This window comes from Mustelus asterias, chromosome 8 (assembly GCF_964213995.1).
Source record: "Mustelus asterias chromosome 8, sMusAst1.hap1.1, whole genome shotgun sequence".
Taxonomy (NCBI): Eukaryota; Metazoa; Chordata; class Chondrichthyes; order Carcharhiniformes; family Triakidae; genus Mustelus; species Mustelus asterias.
The window spans coordinates 104,528,317-104,551,865 of NC_135808.1; the positions used below are offsets into that span (position 1 = coordinate 104,528,317).

The following is a 23,549-nucleotide window of genomic DNA, read 5'->3' on the forward strand; positions in this document are numbered from 1 at the left end:
TGCCCTCCTCCCTCATCAGACTTCACTCCCACCATTCAAGACCCCTGGCGTCCTGAACCCGCCTTGGGTCAGGGATTCGAAACTCTCTCCCTTCCTATTCTGGGATTGTGGATCAGACTGACCTGGTCCTGCAGACGGCAGTGCTCTCTGCCCAGCTGAGAGCCAGACCTGTCAATCAGCTTGACTTTCAGACAGAGAACCTATCAGGCCAAAAACCACATGGAGTTAACATTACATAGCACATGGGAAACCCGGACTTCCTGGATTCCCATCCAAAACTCACACCCCTATTAATAAGTTCAGATCAATGATCTGTCATGTCCACAGATGCTGCCAGATTTGCTGATTTTCTGGTTTTATTTCAGATTTCAAACATCCACAGTATTATATTGTTCTGTAAACAGAACTAACATGGGCCCTGAACAAGAAAAAAATGAACAGCTGTAAGACAATGGAGAAAGGAAAAACACAACTTAAGCATATACCACTGGGGAACAAATCCTACATCTATAAAACAATGAGGATGGTTGAAAGAAAGATCACCTACATTGTAGAATTTTTTTCATCTTTCAAGTGAACAAACTTACATACCAAATATACCGGGCTTTGGTCTTTAGAAAACAATTACTTAAGGGTTGTCCTCCCTTTAAATAAAATAGTAAGCATTCTTGGGGCAGTCCTATAAACATACAATATAAAAGTGTGCCATTGCTTCACTGCAGTTGATCCAAGCACTATAAGTGGGTGTTACGGATTCAGTAAACATTGACTGGATGACAGCGCTGATGGGGCAATGAACAGGATCCTGAATGAATGGGGCCAGTTGTATTGGGTGAAGCATCTTTTTCATTTGCTACTGAATATAGGCTGGAAAGTTCAGACAGATGCTAATGCCATGCTTAGTCGACAAACAATGAAATCCACGTGCAATAATAAAGAACTACAAAGCATTGTTTTAAAATCAAGCCTGCCAATAGCCATTGCTAAAACATTTGATGAGAAGAATTTTGAATTTTTGAAGAAACTGAGTGAACCAGGCACAATTTAGCAGAAACTTGATGAAATAAGCAATGGTGAACAGTGAAGAAGGTTGAAGAAAAAAATAAAACCTTGCCTACTACAGGAAACTTGCCAAAAAAGTATTTTGTAAATTAAGTTTCAATATTGACACACTCCTGGAAGAACACTGCAGAATGGGGCAAGTCTTTTTACACTGTTTGGGAGTAGTGGTCCCAAAAGAGTGGTCTAGTTTGGACCAGGGAGCAGCGCGGGCTAATTGTTCTTTGTTTCTCGTTTCAAGGCTTCATTCTATGATCATCTTGCTGGTGCCAGTACAGAGCGAGACTGCGGATAGTTGGGAACCTGTCTCGGGGGCAGGGAATTCAGATGGTGGAAATGAATAGGGTTGGGAAGCATTTTCTGATCAGGGCCAGTGTGATCTCCTGGACTCGTTTCGATCGCCACAGGGGGTCGGAGAGGAATTTCCCAGATTTTTTTCCCCCATATTGGCCCTGGGGTTTTCACTCTGGGTTTTCGCCTCTCCCTGGAGATCACATGGTCTGGAATGGGGGGGGTGGGGGTGAGTTAATAGGTTGTGATGAACAAAGCATCGTAGCTGTGAGGGACAGCTCGGTGGATAGGATATTAGGATGTAGATAGGCTGGAAAATTGGGCGGGGATCCTGGATTCAGGATTCAATCCTGGACCGGGGAGCGGCGCGGGCTTGGAGGGCCGAAGGGCCTGTTCCTGTGCTGTATTGTTCTTTGTTCTTGTTCTAGGGGTGGCCTCGGATATCAAACAACATCATACAGATAAATTATCCTTTACATGGTAATTGCTCTGACGTGCAAGTTCATATAAGTATCACATAGGCGATGTCATATTCATAAGAACATTCATGAAAAAAATTAACAGAAACACTGCAAACAATGCACCAATTAAAACCTCCATATTGGAAGTTAACTGCTTAAGTACATGAAGCAGCCAGGAAGAAATAAATGTGTGGGAATCAAACAATTCTTTAAATAATTAAATTTACCTTCATCATAATAGAAGAGTTTCATTGTCAGAGACACATCATTGGGAAGAATTTCAAGGCTCTGCATCAAGACAAACAGCTTACGGATGAGAAGGATGGAAGCTCTCTTTGTATCTTGAAAGGTTACTTGCTTGTTTTTGCTGTACAAATTTAAATAGATTGGGGGTGAATGCCCTTGCAACGTTTTAGTGTATTTCTGGTGCATAATTGAAGCAACAAGGTTTCTAGCAGAAGAATTGTACAGAAGCCTGTTATGCTGGCTTTCTACCATTAAATCCCCCTCCCTTTACATTCCATCATACGTGTAGCCTTTCCTGCAATTCTTCTGTGAGTCTTGTGTACCTTTATACCAAGCTGTGAACCTGGAATATATACTGATTTGATTAAATATTGTCACATGTATCGGGATACAGTGAAAAGTATTGTTTCTTGAGTGCTATACAGACAAAACATACCGTTCATAGAGTACACAAGGAAGAAGGAAATGATAGGGTGCAGAATATAGTGTTGCAGTTACAGATAGGGAAAAGAGAAAGATCAGCTTAATATATGATAGGTCCATTCAAAAGTCTGATGGCAGCAGGGAAGAAACTGCTCTTGAGTCGGTTGGTACATGTATATACGCCGCATATATACTGAAAAACAACCAAAATCTTGGCCCGAGTTAACTACATGGTTTTGAAGCTTGCAGGATTTTGGGTCTAAATGAGTTACTTGTCTAACTACAATATGCCAAAGATACCGGTTCATCAAACTCAGAAATCAAATAAATCCACTCCAACAAATCTGGCTACGTCTCCAACCTCCAAGTGTGAGTATCTGCCAATTGCGACATTTTGAGGAATCTTTTAAATCAGAATGTTTGAAATCAGGTTTTCAGGTACAGTAAGAAGTCTCACAACACCAGGTTAAAGTCCAACAGGTTTATTTGGTAGCATGAGCTTTCGGAGTACTGCCCCTTCATCAGGTGAGTCAAATAAACCTGTTGGACTTTAACCTGGTGTTGTGAGACTTCTTACTGTGCCTACCCCAGTCCAATGCCGGCATCTTCACATCAGGTTTTCAGGTGCAAGAAGAAATTTTTCTGGTCTTTTAAATGCGATTAAAAGAAGTCTTCACCTGTGACCTACTCCATATTTTTTGTTTCTTTAAATGCATTTTTATGGCACCAGAGTGTAACACATTAAAAATTTAAAGTTTCCTCAGTTGCAGGTTCTTAAACATTGTTATGGTTCAGGTTAGAAACTCCAAGGTGTTTTATGAAGCCCGCCTGAATCATAAGTTTTGCATCTTGAATTTTGCTAGGATAAGCATGAGATGTTTCCTTTCAGGTGTGATTCAGGTGTAGTGGCCTAGCAAGCCACTATAAAGTCCAAAAGGAATGAAAGCGGATGAACCTGACATCGACCTAGACACTTAAAACAACAACGACAAACCAATTGTTGACTCTGTAAAGTCCTAATGTCTGGAAGCCTGTGTCAAAATTGTGAGAGCAGTTCCACAGACTAGTCGAGAATCAGCCTTACACAGTCATATTCACCAAATCATACCTTCCAGACAATGTCCCACCCAGCAGGACAAATCTTTCAGAGGTGGTAGCATGGTAGTGTAAAGTCAGAAAGGGGTTGGCTAGGGAGCCCTTACCATTTGATTCTAGACCCCATGAAGATTCATTGCATCAAGTCAAACATGAACAAACATTGCTGATTACCACCGATTCCCACCACCACCTCCTCACCCTCAGCTGATGAATCAGTACTCGTCCATTTGGAACAGCAACTGGGAAAAGCATTCAGGGTGGCAAAGATACAGAATGTTCTCTGGACGGGGGACTTCAATGTCCATCATCAAGAGTGGCTTGGTAGCCCCACCACTGATTGAGCTGACTGAATCCTAAAGTGGTGATGTGGAGATGCCGGCGTTGGACTGGGGTAAACACAGTAAGAAGTTTTACAACACCAGGTTAAAGTCCAACAGGTTTATTTGGTAGCAAAAGCCACACAAGCTTTCGGAGCTCCAAGCCCCTTCTTCAGGTGAGTGGGAATTCTGTTCACAAACAGAGCATATAAAGACACAAACTCAATTTACATGAATAATGGTTGGAATGCGAATACTTACAACTAATCAAGTCTTTAAGAAACAAAACAACGTGAGTGGAGAGAGCATCAAGACAGGCTAAAAAGATGTGTATTGTCTCCAGACAAGACAGCCAGTGAAACTCTGTGGGGGTTACAAATAGTGTGACATGAACCCAATATCCCAGTTGAGGCCGTCCTCGTGTGTGCGGAACTTGGCTATCAGTTTCTGCTCAGCGACTCTGCGCCGTCGTGTGTCGCGAAGGCCGCCTTGGAGAACGCTTACCCGAATATCAGAGGCCGAATGCCCATGACCGCTGAAGTGCTCCCCAACAGGAAGAGAACAGTCTTGCCTGGTGATTGTCGAGCGGTGTTCATTCATCCGTTGTCGCAGCGTCTGCATAGTTTCCCCAATGTACCATGCCTCGGGACATCCTTTCTTGCAGCGTATCAGGTAGACAACGTTGGCCGAGTTGCAAGAGTATGAATCCTAAAGAACATAGCTGCTATCTGGGTCTCAGCTGATGTTGAGGCAACTAATAAGAGGGAAATACTTGACCTCATCTTCACAACTGTACTGTCACAGGTGCATCTGTCCATGACAGTATTGGCAAGGATTACCACTGTACAGCCCTTGTGGAGATGAAGTCCCATCTAATTCCATCTTATTATTTGGCACTACCAGCTTGCTAAACAGGGTAGATTTTGAATATACCTAGCAACTCAAAACTGAGCATCCATGAGGCGCTGTGGGCCATCAGTAGCAGCAAAAATGTGTTAAACCAGGATCTGTACATGGCTCAGTACACCCCCCACTCTCCCACTACCATCAAGCCAGGGGATCAACTCTGGTTCAATGAAGATTGGGGGGGGCGGGGGGAGGTGCTGGGAGGAGAGGAGCTTGGAATTACCATTGACCAGAAGTAGAACTGAACGAGCCATGTGAAAACTGTGGCTACAAGAGCAGATCAAAGGCTGGGAAACCTGTAGCAAACAACTCACCTCCTGATACCCAAAGCCTATCCACCATCTGTAAGGTACAATTCAGCAGTGCAATGGAATACTCTCCACTTGCCTGGATGAGTGCAGTTCAAGAAGCTCAATATCACTCAGGATCAAGCAGTCCGTTTGACTGGAGCCCTTTCCACCACCTTTAACATTCACTCCCTCCATTACCAATGCTCAGTGGCAGCACTGTATAACATCTACAAGACATACTTTTACAAGAAATTCACCAAGGCTCCTTATTGGGTTGTCAATTTTCCAGGATTGGCCCAGAGTTTCCAGGATGTCTTCTGCTTATTTCACAAATACTAGTTGTGTGTACCTTGAAGGTCAAGTACAACTGAGGACCCTAGTATTAGACATTAAAACATTCGGACCTTAAAGATTTTTTTAAAATTAGAAGGGTTTCATATCACAAAACCCGACACCTTACACTAGAGAGCAACTTGTAAAACTGCAACATGTCCAAGGTGCACAATATAAAGAGGGGTACAGAATTGGCAAGTTTATAGTTGGGACGTCCCAGTTCACATCCAGATCCCACTGAAAGTATGTGGCAACTAGCCAAGGTGACAAGGATTTGTTTGGAACCAAATTCCTATGAAGTCATTAGATTCATTTCAGTTCCTCAACACTGAGCATTCCTATTGCATCAAGGACTAGATCCCAAATGTAACCAGAACAACTTTCAAGAATGTCAATCCCAGAGATCACTGTGAGCATTAAAGATACTTCCAGATATGGTTACCAGTATAAAATCTGGGTGTACCAGCAGATTACCTCTACACTTTAGATACTCATAGATCCATCAGTTCTATACAATTGTGTAATGGTAACTAAACATGGAGGTGTATTGCAAATAGTTATACTTGCTTGGAAGGGGGGGATGGATAAAGGGAGATGTTTATTTTACTTTTTAGGATTGCAGCAGAACATCACTAGATAGAAAGTGTGCCATGTGAGTCAGTTTATTTTCAATTTTGCTTATTGCAGAGCACACATAGACAACACTTCAAGTATTGTCTATGGTGTCTTCAAGTATTATGCGTCTATATAAATGTTCCCAGTTTCCTCCCACAGTCCAAAGATGTGCAGGTTAGGTGGATTAGTCCTGTTAAATTGCTCCTTAATGTCCCAGGATATGTAGAGGAATTAGTGGGGTAAATGCATGGGATTGTGAGGATAGGGCAGGGAGTGGGCCTGGGTAAGATGCTCTGACAGAGAGTCAGTGCAGACTTGATGGGCCAAATGGCCTCCTTCTGAACTGTAGGGATTCTATGATGTTCCTAATCTCAATAAGTAAACTCTCAACATGTTTGCACAATCGCTTATGAACCATTGGTGCCTTTATATCATTATAGAGCCATGACAATAGGGGATACAGGTGAAACCCATTCATTACCTTAAAATATCCAGCTTTGGTCCATCTGCAGTGTACCTGAATTTAAACTGGTAGGATTCAATTATGCTCTGTGGGGAGATATAGGATTAAGTCTAGTTATAGATATCTGCCATTTGCATGCAAAGACAAAAGTATTTTTTTTTATTATGTAAACATTTTCACAAAGTAAATGCTTACATTTGGATCCTCGGGATCTCTATGAACCTAAAAATTCAAATAATAATATAATGAGCATATTCTTTAAAAAATGAACATTTAAATAATTGATATAGCCACAATATATAGATAAATATATTCACATGTATTACATCAAGAAAATTAAATAATCACTCAATAATAACTGGACAACTTCCAGTCAATAAGTAAGCCTTAAGCCCAGCCTTGGATGACTGTCGAGTTTGCATGTTCTTCCCATGTCTGTGTGGGTTTCTCCGGATGCTTCGGTTTTCTCCCACAGTCCAAAGATATGCAGGTTAGGTAGCTTGGCCATGATAAATGCCTGGGGTTACAAGGATGGGGATGATTCTGGGCAAGATGTTCTTCCGGAGAGTCAGGACAGACTTGATGGCCTGCATTGCGTCTTTCTGAACTGTAGGGATTCTATGGAGATCTTTTAGACTTTTTCTCTAGAATTCCTGTTCAACAGCCAGCCTGTTTGTGAGGCTTCCCAAGTCTGTTGGGTGGGAAAGCCTGCGCAGCACAAACGTACAGCTGAAGAGTAGGTAGGTCTAATTTTGAGGTTCAGGGAAAGATTAAGGGTTAGAGACTTTGGAAGTAGTGAGTAGTAGTTTGCAGGGGAGGGGATTTACAGGATAACTTTTTGGTATGGGAGGAAACATTCTCGTTCATGCTGGCCCACAAGCAAGTTGTAAAGGCTCTTATCTAATGGATTTAAGCACTTCTTGCCATCTTTTACATACTTGGTTTCCCAAGGTTAATTAAAATAGAAATTACATCCTTAAGAGCTTTCAATAACAAATCCGCCTCCTGAGAGCAGACTGTTTGCCCAGAATTCGGCAGTTTTAAGGTTACGAAATTCTTAAAATTTTATCTTCTCACCTGATGCAATCCCACCTGCTTTGGGGAGTTAATCGCCAATAAGTTTAGGCTGAGGGACTTTGTACTTACAACCGGAAAAAAAAGGCCTATAAGTGCAATATTCAATGCAGTTGTAACTTTAGGTGTTAAAAGTTGCCATACATACAACTCCTTCAGTATAATATTTAGAAACTGGACAATTTATTGACATAATAAAAGTAAACTTTAATGCAGTACTTACTTGTTTTCTTTTAAAATAAACATTAACATATCAAACACTATTCATAAATAAAAACAGAAAATTATGGAAATCAGCATTAGGTTCGCCAGATCCGTAAAGAAAAAAGAACTTGCACTTATAGAGTGCCTCACATGGCATCAAGATGTCCAAAAGTGCTAACAGCCAATGCATTACTTAGTTATAATCTGTAATGTTGTTTCGTAGGCAAAATGGCAGTCAATTTGTGCACATCAGAGTCTCAGAAACAGCAATTAAATAATTATTACATAACCTGTTACTGATGGTGTTGGTTCAGGGATAAGTATCAGCCAGGATATGAGGTGAAATTCTCTGCTCTTCTCCAAATATTGCCATGAAATCTTTTACGTCCACCTGAGAAGACTGCCGGGACTTTGAGTTTCATAGAAGAATCACTGCAGTGCAGAAGGAGGCCATTCGGCCCATTGAATCTGCATCAACAACAAACCCACTCAGGTGTTATCCCTGTAACCCCATGTATTTACCTTGCTAATCCCCCTGACTCAAAGGGGCAATTTAGTGTGGACAATCAACTAACCCACACATCTTTGGACTGTGGGAGGAAACCAGAGCACCCGGAGGAAATCCACACAGACACGGGAAGAACATGCAAGCTCCACACAGTCACCTGAGACCAGAATCGAACCCGGGTCTCTGGTACTGTGAGGCAGCAGTGCTAACCTCTCTGCCACTGTGCTGCCCTCAATAATGATATCTGATCTGAAAGATTTTGTAATCTTTTGAACAAAACTTTAAACCATCTTTTCTTTTTACAGTTACAGACAAACATACTGTGTCCTTCCAACATTTCCAATTGCACTGTATTTTCCAACATGACCATTTTTTCATTTTCATCCTTATTTAGAAATTATTTTATTAATAGTTTCAGGAGTGCAATGTCACTACTGTATCAACTTTCATCCACTTTGCCTTGTTGAATAAGACCAGATACCAAAATACTGATCTTAGAAATCTGAATACATTCCTAATTTTCAAAATCTTATGTCTAATAACAAACATGGAAGCTTTTGAAATGTACTTACTCCCAGAATGATTGTTCGCAGCTATTAATGAATAAAAAACATTTTAAAAACTTGTTTGTATATAATCTGAGGAATAAATAATTACTGTGCATGTAAAATTGTGACATTTAAATTAATCTTTATTAACTGAAATGAAATAGACATAGGGCAGAATTTTTCCTATATTTGGCAAAGTTTGATGGCAGGCAGGAAAAGTGCCTTTTAGTTCACTGGTGGTGATGGCGGATTTTCACATGTATTGTTAGGTGTCTGAAAAAAAAATTTCTTCATGGGATTTACCCACCCCACCATCACCTGAGCGCCTTAATCATGGAGGCGCTCCATTTAAATGACACTTGTTGGTTCACGGCTGGCTACTCATGGCTGTAAGGAAATTTGACACAGTAAGAAGTCTCACAACACCAGGTTAAAGTCCAACAGGTTTATTTGGTAGCAAAAGCCACTTTTGCTCCCAAATAAACCTGTTGGACTTTAACTTGGTGTTGTGAGACTTCTTACTGTGTTTACCCCAGTCCAATGCCGGCATCTCCACATCAGGAAATTTGACCCCAGGTTTGCAGATGCTTCCTTCACCAGACTACAGGATGAATTGGAGGCGCGCCATGATGTCCTCTACCCTTGTACAGGGAGGAGGCCAGCCAGCAAGGATACCACCCGAGCATGGGAGGTGGTAGTGGTGGTCAGTGCCAACACGCTGTAGAGGAGGACAGGCATCTAGTGCCAGAAAAGGATGAATCATCTCCTCTGTTCTGTCAGGGTAAGTCTCTCTCTCCCATCATTCTCAACTCTCTCACACCCATTACACATCCACAGGGAGCTCACTCACTTCCAGATCAATGGACACCATCACTCGCTCTCCCACACATCTTCATCTCCCCTGTGGGTCATCTCCTCACTGCTCTTATACACCATCCACACATGCCAGGCATCCTTACAATTTGCCCTGGCACGTGACCTGCTTACACTCTCTTCATCTGTTTTCATGCAGGACAAGCTGGCACATAACAAGAAGGAGAGATCCCAGACGGACTAGAGAGATGCTCCAGTTTAAAGTCCTCTCCGACTTTGAGGAGAGAGCTCTCCAGCTGATCGGGGAGGAAGTCAACCACTCCTGTGCCAATGGCGAAAAACCAAGTGAGGGTCCAGTACAAAATAACCCATCACACAGAATTGATGGGAGTCATGTCTTCTACATCTGAAGGCCCCTGCCATGCACTAATGAAATCTCCCTTCTCTCGTAGGCACATCACAGGAGCAGCCCAGCAAGTCCACCAGTCAGGTCCAAGAGAGCTACAACACCAGCCAAGATGATTTCTTGGACATGAACATTGAAGAACCATCACAGCTTTCATAAATACCCTCTACCAGCGCAGAGAGAGACAGCTCAGTGGGACTTAGCTTTAGAGAGGACTTGGGTCACAGACTGGTGAGCGCCTCACTCTCGCTGATCCACAGCAAGGACATCCCAGGGTGCCAGCACTTGGAGGATTGTAGAGGCCATGAATCTGCTGAGGCCCTGTCAGATAACATGCCTCTGGACTAGGTCATGTCTCAGTTGCTGGAACTCCAAAGGCAAAGTCGGGAACATCAGGAAGGAATGTTAGCTACACTCCTCAGATTGAAAGGCAGAATTGAAGAGTCCTAATTGATTCCGTCTCAGGAGATAGTGCCGACGCTCCTACGCACTCAGGTAAACACAGCTAGGGTAGTGGCCACAGTGGAGATCTTGGTGCAAGACCTTCTGCCCTGCACTACTGCAAGTCATGCACTCCATGGTGCAGGCAATTGTGGACATTCACGAGTGCAAATGTCAGAGGATGGCGGGGCTTCTTGAGCTCATTCCATTTGCCCTTCAATCCCAAGGGTAAGCCAGAGGCCCTCATGCACTCATAGCAACAGACCACCACGATGCGACACCCTCTGAGATCTATACTGCAGGGCTCCACCTGATCGGTCCAGGCACCAGAATTTTATTTTCGGCATCCCTATGGTCTGCTCCACCAAAGTACAAGTAGTAGCATGAATCTCATTGTATCTTGTCTCAGCTGCACTGTGGTCATCGCACAGGCATCATCAGCTATGTCCTCAGTAGGTATCCCCTGACCCTGAGAGGCCAATCCTGTACCTGCTGTGAACCCTCAAACACGGCAGGGATCTGAGAGTGGCTCAGGATGTACGAGTCATACACACTCCCTGGGAAGTGCTTTGTGTGGTTGCAGACCAGCTGAACATTTAGGGAGTGGATATCCTTGCATTTCACAACTGCACTCCTTAATGTCACGGGGACTATGTGAATGCAGTTGATGGCACCCTACACCTAAAAGAAACCTAAAATCTTTACAACTGTACAAAAAATAGAAAAATGTTGTTAAATCATGCTGCCTCTGCAACAAATACTTTACAAAACTCAATGTGACTTTGTGAAGGCACCAAATGCTTTCAAAAGGCTCGCACCTGGTGAATTGACCTCTCAGGGGAGTTCAGAGTCAGACATCTGGGCAAATTCCATGGCTCTTGCATCCTCGCTTACCTGATCCTGGTCAAAATAGACCTAGTTGTTTGCCCTAGTGAAAAGTGCACTTACATGTGGAGGCTTGCGAGAATGCCGTCACCCGGAGAGCGATGGAAGGAGCCAGTTGCGTAAAAATTGAGGGTAGCTGTGACTTTCAACGCCACAGGCAATGGGTGCCTTTCAAGTCTCCATGGTGTCAAATCCTGTAGAATGGTGCATAAGTGAGCCACCAGTTCTCTTGACAGGTGAAGTCTTCGCCGACACTGGTTGTCACTCATCTCAAGGAAGGTCAGGCGCTGTCTATATACCCTGGGTTGTGGAAGACATTTCTGAACCACCGCTCTCTGGAATACCTCCTATACCTGTGGAGAAGATTCTGCCATCCCTTCCTCCTCAGGGCTCTCCTTGTTCCTCTGGAGAGCAAGACACCTCTATTGACATTTTCTCTTCTCTTTGCATGAGAAGAATGATAACCAGTTCCACAGGCTCCAAGCTGATGGTTAGTTTTTGTGTCCAAGTGTTCATCTTTTGCCTAATCACCCTCAGTAGCTGTGTCTCAACGGTCAGTGACAAAATATACCTCAGCATACATCTGATGGGTTGGAGTGCTCTCCTAAGCCAGTGTACCCTTGCTCATTGTTGAAGAGGATATATATGCTTCCCCACTCAGTCAATGGTGTGTACGGAAACCATAGCAGTCACTGTGGAGGTCAGTGCGTCTAGGGTTAACTGTTGAGCGGCAATCAGTGCCACTCACATGCATCAGTGGTGATTTAGTGGGTACAAATGGGTGAGCAGTCAGACTACAGGCATGTTCATTGAGTTGTAGCTGAACAATCTGAGCTGAAATGGAACGTTAATTACTGACATGCTTCATCATTAGACTTGACCTTGTCAGTAATGAGTTTGCAGCCCCCGCTGCCCATGAGTGGAACTGTCAGTCTGTAATGACTGGTCAACCACCCATCCACCACAGTGGACCAGGCTTCCCTTCTCAATGTCAGGGCAGTCCAAGAAGACAGACACCTAGCATCAGAAGAAAGCAGCCGCAGGAAAGATCACTTTAACACTTGACTGGTTTCCCCTTCTGGTTCCAACTCTTTCCCCCTTTACTGGCCCCAAATCTTTCACCCTTTCTGGCCCTGAACCTTTTCTGCAGTTCCATTGCCTTTTTCCCAGGTTCCATTGCCCCCGTGCCTTCACCCCAGCAGCCCCGGCGCCTTCACCCCCAGTCCCTGAGCCCCTCAGCTTGGTGTCTGCCCTTGGGCACTGGCCACTTCTTGCACTGGTGTCTTTGCCGATACCCTGAGGCCTCAGCCAGTAACCCCCTCGCCTCTCCCAGTATCCCTAAGACCTTTGGGGTCCCCGAGGCCTCTCCTGCAACACTAAAGTACTTTCTCAATGCCCTCTCGCCCCTCTGGCGCAGCTGTATCACTTCGTGAGCTATGCGCTCACCTCTGAACTCCCCTGAGAGGTCAATTCACCAGGTGCGAGCCTTTTGAAAGCATTTGGTGCCTTCACAAAGTCACATTGAGTTTTGTAAAGTATTTGTTGCAGAGGCAGCATGATTTAGCAACATTTTTCTATTTTTTGTACAGTTGTAAAGATTTTAGGTTTCTTGTGCTGTCTTGATGTCATGTTGCCATGGGTGGAACTTTGAATGTGAGGGGCCGAGCCAGGGGGGGGGAATGGTTGCTGCAGGGGAGCCCAATAATGTGATGCAAGTGAATGGAAATGAGGTTCCAAACATTGCATGGCAGGAAACCTGTTACATCACCAGTGGGATGAGGGGACGATCACGGAGAGATTTCTCACTGGTGTAAATTGCGGGATTTTCTGCTCCCGTCGCCAAACCAACCCAAACAAAAAGAAGTGAAAAATCCGGTCATGTTAAAATACAATTTTATATTTACGTTACTGACACCATTCAAAATTAAATTATTAAAAATTATGCATTTAAAATCGCTGGAAAACATGTTCCCAATTTACGAAAAGAAATAGTAAGGAATAATTTTGTGTCAAATACAAAATTAACTTACAAATTTTTTCTCCAAAGCATCAAAGCATCCCATCATCCTGGAAGAAAAAATATTTGAATAACTTTATTCAAAAAAGTGAGTGAAAATGTTTTTAAAAATTTGAATATTCCAGATCAATGTTTCATTTAACATGGAGAGTTAATCTCCTGACTCAGTAAATTCTGCCAAAAGCATTACTGAAATACAATGGGGGCGATTCTCCCATTCTGGGAGATTCTGGCGGCACCCGATGCATGGGATCTGCGCTGGTGGTCGCGTCCCGATAGTGTTGCCCAGCGCTGGATTTTGGGCGGCGTCAGCTCCGCGCCGGAAATAGCACGGAGCTTCATTATCTATGCAGGATGTCATTTCCCTACAATTTAAATAGAATCAGTGGACTGAAATCTCCGGGCCTGCTAGTCTCTCCCCGCTGCATTTCACTCCAGTGTAGTTTACAGTTGCTCCCCACTTTCGGGGAGCTGGCGGCCTGACCCACTGGAGTGAAAGAGGGACAATCGAGGCCCCCCCAGAGGGTTGGGCGCTGGGTGGGGGGATGACCCCAGGCATTGGCACCTTAGCAGTGCCCTGGGCACTGCCAAAGGGGCAAAGTTTCAATGCCCAGGGGGAACCTTGGCACTGCTCATGGGCATGGGGCAGTGCCAAGGGGGTGGGGCATCTCACAGCCCCACCTGCTTTTGGAATTGGTGGGCACTGTGGGAGGGTGGTTCCGCACTGTCGGGGATTGGGGGTCGAGGCTGGTTCCAGGCATGCATGGGGGGCCAGCGATCGGGCTGTGGGGGGGGGGGGGTGGTTGGAGTTGCAGCGGTCGCGGGACTGGCCTGCAATTGAGCTGGCCAGTGATTGGAAGGCCAGCAGTGCAGTGCCACTGCACATGCGCCGAGCTCGACGCTGACAGATCGGCGTACGCGCAGTGGCCCGCTCAGCCTATGCTGCCATCCTCCCCAGCGGGAATACACCGTGCCCACTGATTTTCAGCGTGACTCACACTGGGAGATTCTTTTTAAGACTGCCAGCCACTGAATAAAAAACAGCGTGATTTACTTCAGTTTTCATGTAAATTCAACACTTAAAATTTTTGGGGGGAGAATCGTCCCTAATATATGTATTTCTCAGAATTACAATGGGAGGGGGAAATAGTAATCTAACAGAATGGGCTTTTATCTGTGCACGCAGCAGGTTAAAAGAGCAGAAAATTTCATATGTCAGCAGGAAGCACTGACCATTTAACTTGAGCATATTTGATAGCGTGCAGGAAACTCCCATAGAACTGGTGAGTATGCTATTAACATAAACTAAAGCAACTGAATGCATTTTGAACACTGAATTCTGTCTTTAACTGTCAGCATATGGGTTTCCATGGCTTTCAGAAAATTCAGTAAGAAGTTTAACAACACCAGGTTAAAGTCCAACAGGTTTATTTGGTAGCAAAAGCCACACAAGCTTTCGGAGCTGCAAGCCCCTTCTTCAGGTGAGTGGGAATTCTGTTCACAAACAGAGCATATAAAGACACAAACTCAATTTACATGAATAATGGTTGGAATGCGAATACTTACAACTAATCAAGTCTTTAAGAAACAAAACAGCATGAGTGGAGAGAGCATCAAGATAGGCTAAAAAGATGTGTATTGTCTCCAGACAAGACAGCCAGTGAAACTCTGTGGGGGTTACAAATAGTGGGACATGAACCCAATATCCCGGTTGAGGCCGTCCTCGTGTGTGCGGAACTTGGCTATCAGTTTCTGCTCAGCGACTCTGCGCCGTCGTGTGTCGCGAAGGCCGCCTTGGAGAACGCTTACCCGAATATCAGAGGCCGAATGCCCGTGACCGCTGAAGTGCTCCCCAACAGGAAGAGAACAGTCTTGCCTGGTGATTGTCGAGCGGTGTTCATTCATCCGTTGTCGCGGCGTCTGCATAGTTTCCCCAATGTACCATGCCTCGGGACATCCTTTCCTGCAGCGTATCAGGTAGACAACGTTGGCCGAGTTGCAAGAGTATGTACCGTGTACCTGGTGGATGGTGTTCTCACGTGAGATGATGGCATCTGTGTCGATGATCCGGCACGTCTTGCAGGGGTTGCTGTGGCAGGGTTGTGTGGTGTCATGGTCACTGTTCTCCTGAAGGCTGGGTAGTTTGCTGCGGACAATGGTCTGTTTGAGGTTGTGTGGTTGTTTGAAGGCAAGAAGTGGGGGTGTGGGGATGGCCTTGGCGAGATGTTCGTCTTCATCAATGACATGTTGAAGGCTCCGGAGGAGGTGCCATAGCTTCTCCGCTCCGGGGAAGTACTGGACAACGAAGGGTACTCTGTCCACTGTGTCCCGTGTTTGTCTTCTGAGGAGGTCGGTGCGGTTTTTTGCTGTGGCGCGTTGGAACTGTTGATCAATGAGTCGAGCGCCATATCCTGTTCTTATGAGGGCATCTTTCAGCGTCTGGAGGTGTCTGTTGCGATCCTCCTCATCCGAGCAGATCCTGTGTATACGGAGGGCTTGTCCGTAGGGGATGGCTTCTTTAACGTGTTTAGGGTGGAAGCTGGAGAAGTGGAGCATCGTGAGGTTATCCGTGGGCTTGCGGTACAGTGAGGTGCTGAGGTGACCGTCCTTAATGGAGATGCGTGTGTCCAAGAATGCAACCGATTCCGGAGAGTAGTCTATGGTGAGTCTGATGGTGGGATGGAACTTGTTGATGTCATCATAGAGTTGTTTCAGTGATTGTTCACCATGAGTCCAAAGGAAGAAAATGTCATCGATGTATCTAGTGTATAGCATCGGTTGAAGGTCCCGTGCTGTGAAGAAGTCTTGTTCGAACCTGTGCATGAAGATGTTGGCATATTGAGGTGCGAATTTGGTCCCCATGGCTGTTCCGTGTGTCTGGATGAAGAACTGGTTGTTGAAGGTGAAGATATTGTGGTCCAGGATGAAGCGGATGAGATGTAAAATTGCATCTGGAAACTGGCAGTTGTTGGCGCTGAGCACTGAGGCCGTTGCAGCAATGCCATCGTCATGGGGGATGCTGGTGTAGAGTGCCGAGACATCCTTGTGACGAGGAGCGCTCCTGGTTCAACTGCTCCATGTGTGCCGAGTTTCTGTAGGAAGTCCGTCGTGTCGCGACAAAAGCTGGGGGTTCTTTGTACAATGGGTTTCAGGATGCCCTCGACATAGCCGGAGAGGTTCTCGCACAGGGTCCCATTGCCCGATACGATGGGACGGCCGGGTGTGTTTGCCTTGTGTATCTTCGGGAGTTTGTGTCTTTATATGCTCTGTTTGTGAACAGAATTCCCACTCACCTGAAGAAGGGACTTGCAGCTCCGAAAGCTTGTGTGGCTTTTGCTACCAAATAAACCTGTTGGACTTTAACCTGGTGTTGTTAAACTTCTTACTGTGTTTACCCCAGTCCAACGCCGGCATTTCCACATTTCAGAAAATTGCCAGGTTGAACAAGATGACAGCGGATTTGAGAAGCCTGAGCAATTAGCAGGCTGGAGAAGCTTGAAATACTGAGATTACGGCTGTTTCTCTGCCTAAGTGAAAGGCTTTTCTCACAGGACTTGTTCTGAGTGTTTTCACTCCTTTGGACATCATTTCTGCTACTTTTGAGTTTTTTTCCCTTTGATTTGCACTTCCTAGCCGTTAGCCTTCACAGCAGCATGGGGGTTGCTTTTGCAGCTCTACCTCAGACCTCTGATGAGACCTAAGGGAAGCAATACCTACAACAGCACCACTACAAAACAAATTGTGGATCCGTGCGACAAAGGGGATACAAATTTATGCAAGATAGCCAAGAAGCCGCCGTGATGCCTTTATTCTGCACCAGATCACCCACAGATATTTGCACCTCCAAGGAGAGTCAAAAGATGACACTTCGGAGGTAACAGCTGCTCTCTTAAAAAAATGGATTATAAAACCTATGTGCAGCTTTACCACTGACACCCAGGATAGGTACAACCAAACTCACATGAGTACAAGGGTGGTCACTGAGCAAGCCATCAGACGCTGAAGATGCAGTGCAGGTGCCTGGACATATGGGGTTGCCATACATCAGGAAGGGTGTCCAAAATATCTGTGTATTTCTGTGCTGTGCACAATATAGTGCAGATTGTAGCTGCAGGAGAAGCAAGTTGAAACCAGATTGCATCTTCAGATGAGGAGGAGGTCTGATGTGGTGAGCAGCTTCTTAGTTAACTGCTAGAGATGGCTGGGCCAGATATACTCAGACTTCAGGCATGCTTTAGCAAATTTACCCCCTGATTCCTCAAACCCTGTGCACCATCTATAAAGACAAGTCAGGATGCTGCCTAATTGCAGCTTCAATGCCACTCAAGAAGTTTGGCACCATCCAGGACAAAGCAGCCCTCTTGATTAGTCCCCATCCACCACCTTAAATATTCACTTCCTCTTTACTGGCACACAGTGGCTGAACCATCTACAACATACATTGCAGCAACCTCCTAAAAGTTCTTCAACATCACCTTCCAAACCTGTGACCTTTAGCACCTAATAGAACAAGGGCAGCAGGCACACAGAAACACCACCACCCATAAGTTTCCCTCCAGATTACATGGCAACTTTACTTGGAACTAGATCACCAGTCCATCATTGTTGCTCGCTCAAAATCTTGGAACTCCCTCCGTAACACCAATGTACACAATGCCTCATGAACTGCAGTGGTTCAAGAAGGTAGTTTACCATCAGATTTTCAATGCCAATTAGGAATCGGCAATAAAGGCCAGTGCCTTTGCCATTAATGTCCACCCCATGAGCCAAATTTTTAAAAATCTGATTCAGTGCAACCATGTGGTCCACGAATGTTGATACTAGTGTACCACATCCTACCACTGCAACACAAAGCAGTTCTGCATCTCTCTCACTGGCATCCATTGCCTCTCTTCCACTGTTCTATTCCATGTGTGCAAGGGCAAACTTGGCTACCAAATAAAAATCAAATCAGAAGATAGCATGTGGCACTCTGACTGTGCACAAAATCAATGAGGAGTGGAAACACTTTGAGCAGAGCCCCTACTTCCATGTTCCCTTCTCCATCTTAATTCTCATGGCCCAGCTGCACTTTCTTTTGAGCCAAGAGCAGAAAAGCGCCTTGTTGCACTTCAGTGAGCCACTCAAGGTCCATGGCGAGGCTATCCTCCATCTTACTTAAGTTGGCATAATGATTTTGCAGTCAATTGGTCAGGGCCAACGTGCACTTAGTTGCTTGCTGTGCTGAACCTCCATTCAATTGGCCACTCCTTCAATGGAAGTAGAAATCGGTGCAAAGGTCTGAGATATAATTGCGTTCATGGTAGAGATGGTCTTCTCTAATTTATTTTCAGAAGTGCACAATGCCCTTGGAAATGCCGAGAGCCTTGCACATTTTCTGTTGCTGCACCAGAATAGCCCTCTTCATCAATAATCTGCGAAGCTCAGTGTTCGCCTTCTGTGGAGCAGAGGTTGGTAGGTCTTTTCCAAGGACTCTCCACTGCTTTCTCTCTCTCTCCAATACCTGTTCCTGCTCACTTTTAATGTGTGTCTCACCACGTAGTAGCGCAACTACCTGTCTTGATGCCCTAATATAGCTGATGGAGAATGAGCATGAGGCTCGTGGTGCTTGCACATCACTTGAGGGCAGTTTGTCCTCTTTTGGCATCAGTTCCCATGGAATGCTTGTAGCCCTTGTGGGTCATGAAAAACAGAGAGGAAATTATGTCTCTCTTTCCAGCTGCAGAGCCAGTGTGAGCCCTGCTTTGCTTCTGTTGGAGAAGGCTCAATAAATTAAGTCCCCATCAGGTACTTAATTGGCCAGCGTCAGGCCTTCCAAGGGATTAAAGATCCCGGGGCAGAAATATCGCACCCCCCCCCCCCCCCCCCCCCAAACACTCAAACGCCTCCAGCTGATCAGTAGCCAGCAGTTCACTGTGGGCATCAGTACCACCAGGCACAAGGCAGCAGCCAGTAATTCACTCTCCGAAGCTCAGGATCAATGGGGGACCCTAGACCAAAGGTGTGAAGGCAGAACGGGGGTTGCAGAATGGGGGTCATGGGAGAGGGGGGCGTTCAGATGCAAGGACAGGCGATGTATTTCTATGGTCCTCCACTTTCCGATGCTGGGTATCTCAATCATGCACTGAATGCCTTTGAAAAGAGGACTCCTCCCGGAAGCCTGCAAGCAAACCCCTGATTTACTTTTCAGGCTTTCCAAGTGGCGATTTCCCTGGGGCTGCTGGATTATTGCCTTTTGACATCAATTTGATTTGATTTATTATTTGTCACATGTATTAGTATACAGTGAAAAGTATTGTTTCTTGCACACTATACAGACAAAGCATACCGTTCATAGAGAAGGAAAGGAGAGAGTGCAGAACGTAGTGTTATAGTCATAGCTACGGTGTAGAGAAAGATCAACTTAGTGCAAGGTACGTCCATTCAAAAGTCTAATGGCAGCAGGAAAGAAGCTGTTCTTGAGTCGGTTGGTATGTGACCTCAGACTTTTGTATTTTTTTCCCGACGGAAGAAGGCAAAAGAGTATATCCGGGGTGTGCAGGGCCCTTAATTATGCTGGCTGCTTTTCCGAGGCAGCGGGAAGTGTAGACAGGGTCAATGGATGGGAGGCTAGTCTTGACCATTTCTAGTTTGTCCCCATTGATGTAGACAGGGACATGTTCTCCACTACACTTCCTGAAGTCGATGACTATCTCTTTCGTTTTGTTGACATTGAGGGAGAGATTATTGCTGTTGCACCAGTTCACCAGATTCTCTATCTTATTCCTGTACTCAAGTCAACATATCACAGAATCATAGCACAGAAGGAGGCCATTGTGTTTGCAGTGGCTCGCTGAATGAGCCATTCTCCTAGTGCCATCCCCTATTGTCATCCAAAACCTGCATGTTCTTCCCTTTCAGATAATAATCCATCACCCCCTTGATCAGCAAACGTTTAAGCCATGTGGTTCTGTGATATCTCATTCTGTCACTCAATAACTGGAAGACCCCCAATTTTGCCATCACCATGCATGTAGGCCTCTGCTTATCTCCAGTGCATTCTCCTTTGCAGCAGTCACGATTACGATGACTAGTGAACCGCCTCTGCCATTCCCTTGTTTTCTGCATTCTCTTCAGCAAGAAGAGGAGGAAAAGACTTATGAATGTGAGAAATGGAACATGTTGAGGATGGAAGGGCACTTTTTGGGAGGATTATTAGGATAGAAGAGTGTGATATAACAATAAAATGAAAGTGAATATCATTGCTGGGTCAGATCGGGATGTGTGCAAGTCTGCTGTTCTGAGGAATGCTATGCAGGAGAATGCTGGGAAATCAGGGTACAAGGATTTGCACTTTGAAGTGGCATTTCAATCACCTTTCTTGCCCTGATGAAGTTATTGTGGCAATGTATCGAGGATCAGAGCACCACACTCCTACTGTTGACCTCTTCTGCCACTTCTAACCATGGCGGCTTGGTTTCTGAGGCAGACTTTTTCCTCCTGTTTCCTGATTTCAGAACATTACTGCAGGAACCGCAGCATGATATACAAGGATGCATCTGAGAACTGTAGTGAAGACATCACTTTTTGACACATCATCTGTCAAATGGTTGGCTCTCTCTTGACAACTGTAGATTGCTTCCATTCTGACCCTTGCAGGATTCCTTTGAATAGTGAAGTTTCAACAGTCAAGTATGAGTCATCATCATGTCCGCCCACTCTAATTGGTTGGGAAACTTTGAAGTAGAATGGTAATGCTGTGGCTCAGATAAAAAAAACCTTTGAAAAACCTGCTGCTCAAACTTCTGGGATCCTGATGTATTGCTGGTCTCCCCTAATTGTGAGGGGGCTAAAACATTATAATGTAGCCCAATGTTTTACAATGAGTCAACTGAGTTTACTATTGAAAAAGTGATGAAATGTAAAAAGATAATTTAACTAATTTTTTAAAAAATCATTTAATAATATGTTTTATTGCTATGTAAGATAAGGTGTACTGACCATTTTACTACTTTAGATGCTCCAGGAAACCGACTGTCTTCACGCAGAATTTTTACACACATACCTAAGAAATTAAGTTACAATTATCTAAGTTAACAGTTTTTAAAAATCCAAGTGTTTGCAATATTCAGTATATAATGAATCATGTATTTTTTAATTGCTGCATCTAGTTAGGACCAAACAACATTAAAATCATCATGGTATAAATAAATATCTGTAATTTACAAGAGCTAATTAACCATTATTGCAAGCTTATTGATGACATGCAACAATAATTTTAATCAGACAAGAATTAATGCTGAGTTGAAGGATGAAGCATTTGGATAGATGACAAAAGCTTATTAAAGAGGCAGGTTTTAATGAGAGTTTAAAGAAGAAAAGGGCAGTGGAGAGGGGTTTCAGGAGGTAATAGAGAACAAAGGGCCTTGGAATCTGAAGGCACATCCATCAATGGGAGGTGATGAAAACTAGTAATCCAGAGACCCAGGGTCATGCTTTAGGGACCAGGGTTTGAATCCCACCATGGCAGATGGTGAAATTTGAATTCAATAAAAATCTGGAATTAAAAGTTGAATGAGGACCATGAATCCATTGTCGATTGTCGTAAAAATCCATCTAGTTCACTAATGTCCTTTAGGAAAGGGAATCTCCCTTTCTTAACTAGTATGGCCTACATACCGTGGGCAGCACGGTGGCACAGTCGTTAGTACTGCTGCTTCACAGCGCCAGGCACCCGGGTTCAATTCCCGGCTGGGGTCACTGTCTGTGTGGAGTTTGCACGTTCGCCCTGTGTCTGCGTGGGTTTCCTCCGGGTGCTCCAGTTTCCTCCCACATTCTGAAAGATGTGCTGGTTAAGTGCAGAGACCCGAACAGACACCGGACTGTGGCGACTAGGGGAATTTCACAGCAACTTCATTGCAGTGTTAATGTGAGCCTTACTAATAATAAATAAACTTTTTTTACTTTACATGTGACTACAGCTGATTCTTAAATGCCCTTTGAAATGGCCCAGCAAGCCATTCAGTTCAAAGGCAATTAGGGATGGGTAATAAATACTGTCCACATCCCATATCCCGTGAATGAATAAAAAAAACATTGTGGGATTAACATTGCAGATCACAGTAAATCTGGTTAGGAGTAAAAAAAGGTGTTGTAGGAGAGGTTGGAGGAGACTACAAAAATGTGGAGGGACAAGACTATCAAGAGATTTTAAGACAAAGATGAGAGTTTAGAATTTAATGCGTTGGAGGACCAGGAAAGGTAGTGATAGGAAGCGCACAAACATCGAACAGGTGGGTCTGGATCAGTTTGCCCTTGATCTGCACCTGATTCTTAGAAGAAATCTTAGTGTAACGCCTTCAGACATTCAACGGAATGAAATTAGCATTGCTACAGCCACTTTAGGCACTGTCAGGTGCAGACACTCAAAAGCACAGAGGTGTTCCATATACCTTACTCTTCAAGAGGAAAAAAGGAGCAAAGGAATAGCAGCCATTTTTTAGGGGCTATTTGAGAGCAGAGCAGAAAAAAATTGGCCACACAATGGACATGCCATTAAATTGGCTATAAATTAATTAAAATGTTCCAAAGGAAAATGTGACATAAATGTTACAAAATAAACAGGACACATTAACTGAAGAATTTAACAGTAATTTACATCCATCCTGATAATAATGGCTTGAACAATATCCATTGGCAACTTTGTGGAGGATTAACATAGTAAACGAAAAGCAATTAATAAACAAGATCTGTTGGATATTATATTCCATTGCTATATAACTCGATGAGGGAATAAATCTCCAGCCCAGCGCAAGTAATAGAGGGTTTCTAATTTACTTTTATTCAGCAAACTAAATTTCCAAATAACTTTTGAAGCATTTCTATTTTAGCTCCATCATCGCCTTCAAATATGCAGTACCCTGTACAATCACATCATTGTTTTGGTGTGACGTCAAAGGAAAAACAAAATGTTACCTTAAACCAGTAAAGTGCTTACCTTCCAAATATCGCGTTCTATAAGCATCTTCGGGAAATATCCCACGCAGATATGTAATGCATGATACTCCCAAAGCCATCATTCTCTTAATGAAAACAAGGGATTGGTGTTGTGTTGCCACATCATTGGGAAATATTGCACTCCACTAGCAGCACAAAAAGAGCAAACATTAGTC

At 44.3% G+C, this 23,549-nt stretch overlaps 1 protein-coding gene across 2 annotated transcripts in view; it reads right to left on the reverse strand.

Annotated features, from left to right (window-relative positions):
• Positions 1-23,549, reverse strand: part of zte38 (zebrafish testis-expressed 38) — a 66,643-nt gene that overhangs the window by 16,523 nt on the left and 26,571 nt on the right. Inside the window, exons 3-8 of one of the 2 annotated variants that reach the window (XM_078218661.1) lie at positions 23,375-23,519; positions 21,379-21,442; positions 13,412-13,448; positions 6,698-6,724; positions 6,521-6,588; positions 2,039-2,178 (exon numbers count right to left, since the gene is read on the reverse strand). In XM_078218661.1, the coding sequence (XP_078074787.1) occupies positions 2,039-2,178; positions 6,521-6,588; positions 6,698-6,724; positions 13,412-13,448; positions 21,379-21,442; positions 23,375-23,519 (481 nt within the window). The remainder of the gene's footprint in view (positions 1-2,038; positions 2,179-6,520; positions 6,589-6,697; positions 6,725-13,411; positions 13,449-21,378; positions 21,443-23,374; positions 23,520-23,549) is intronic. The other variant, XM_078218662.1, reaches the window with a different exon arrangement.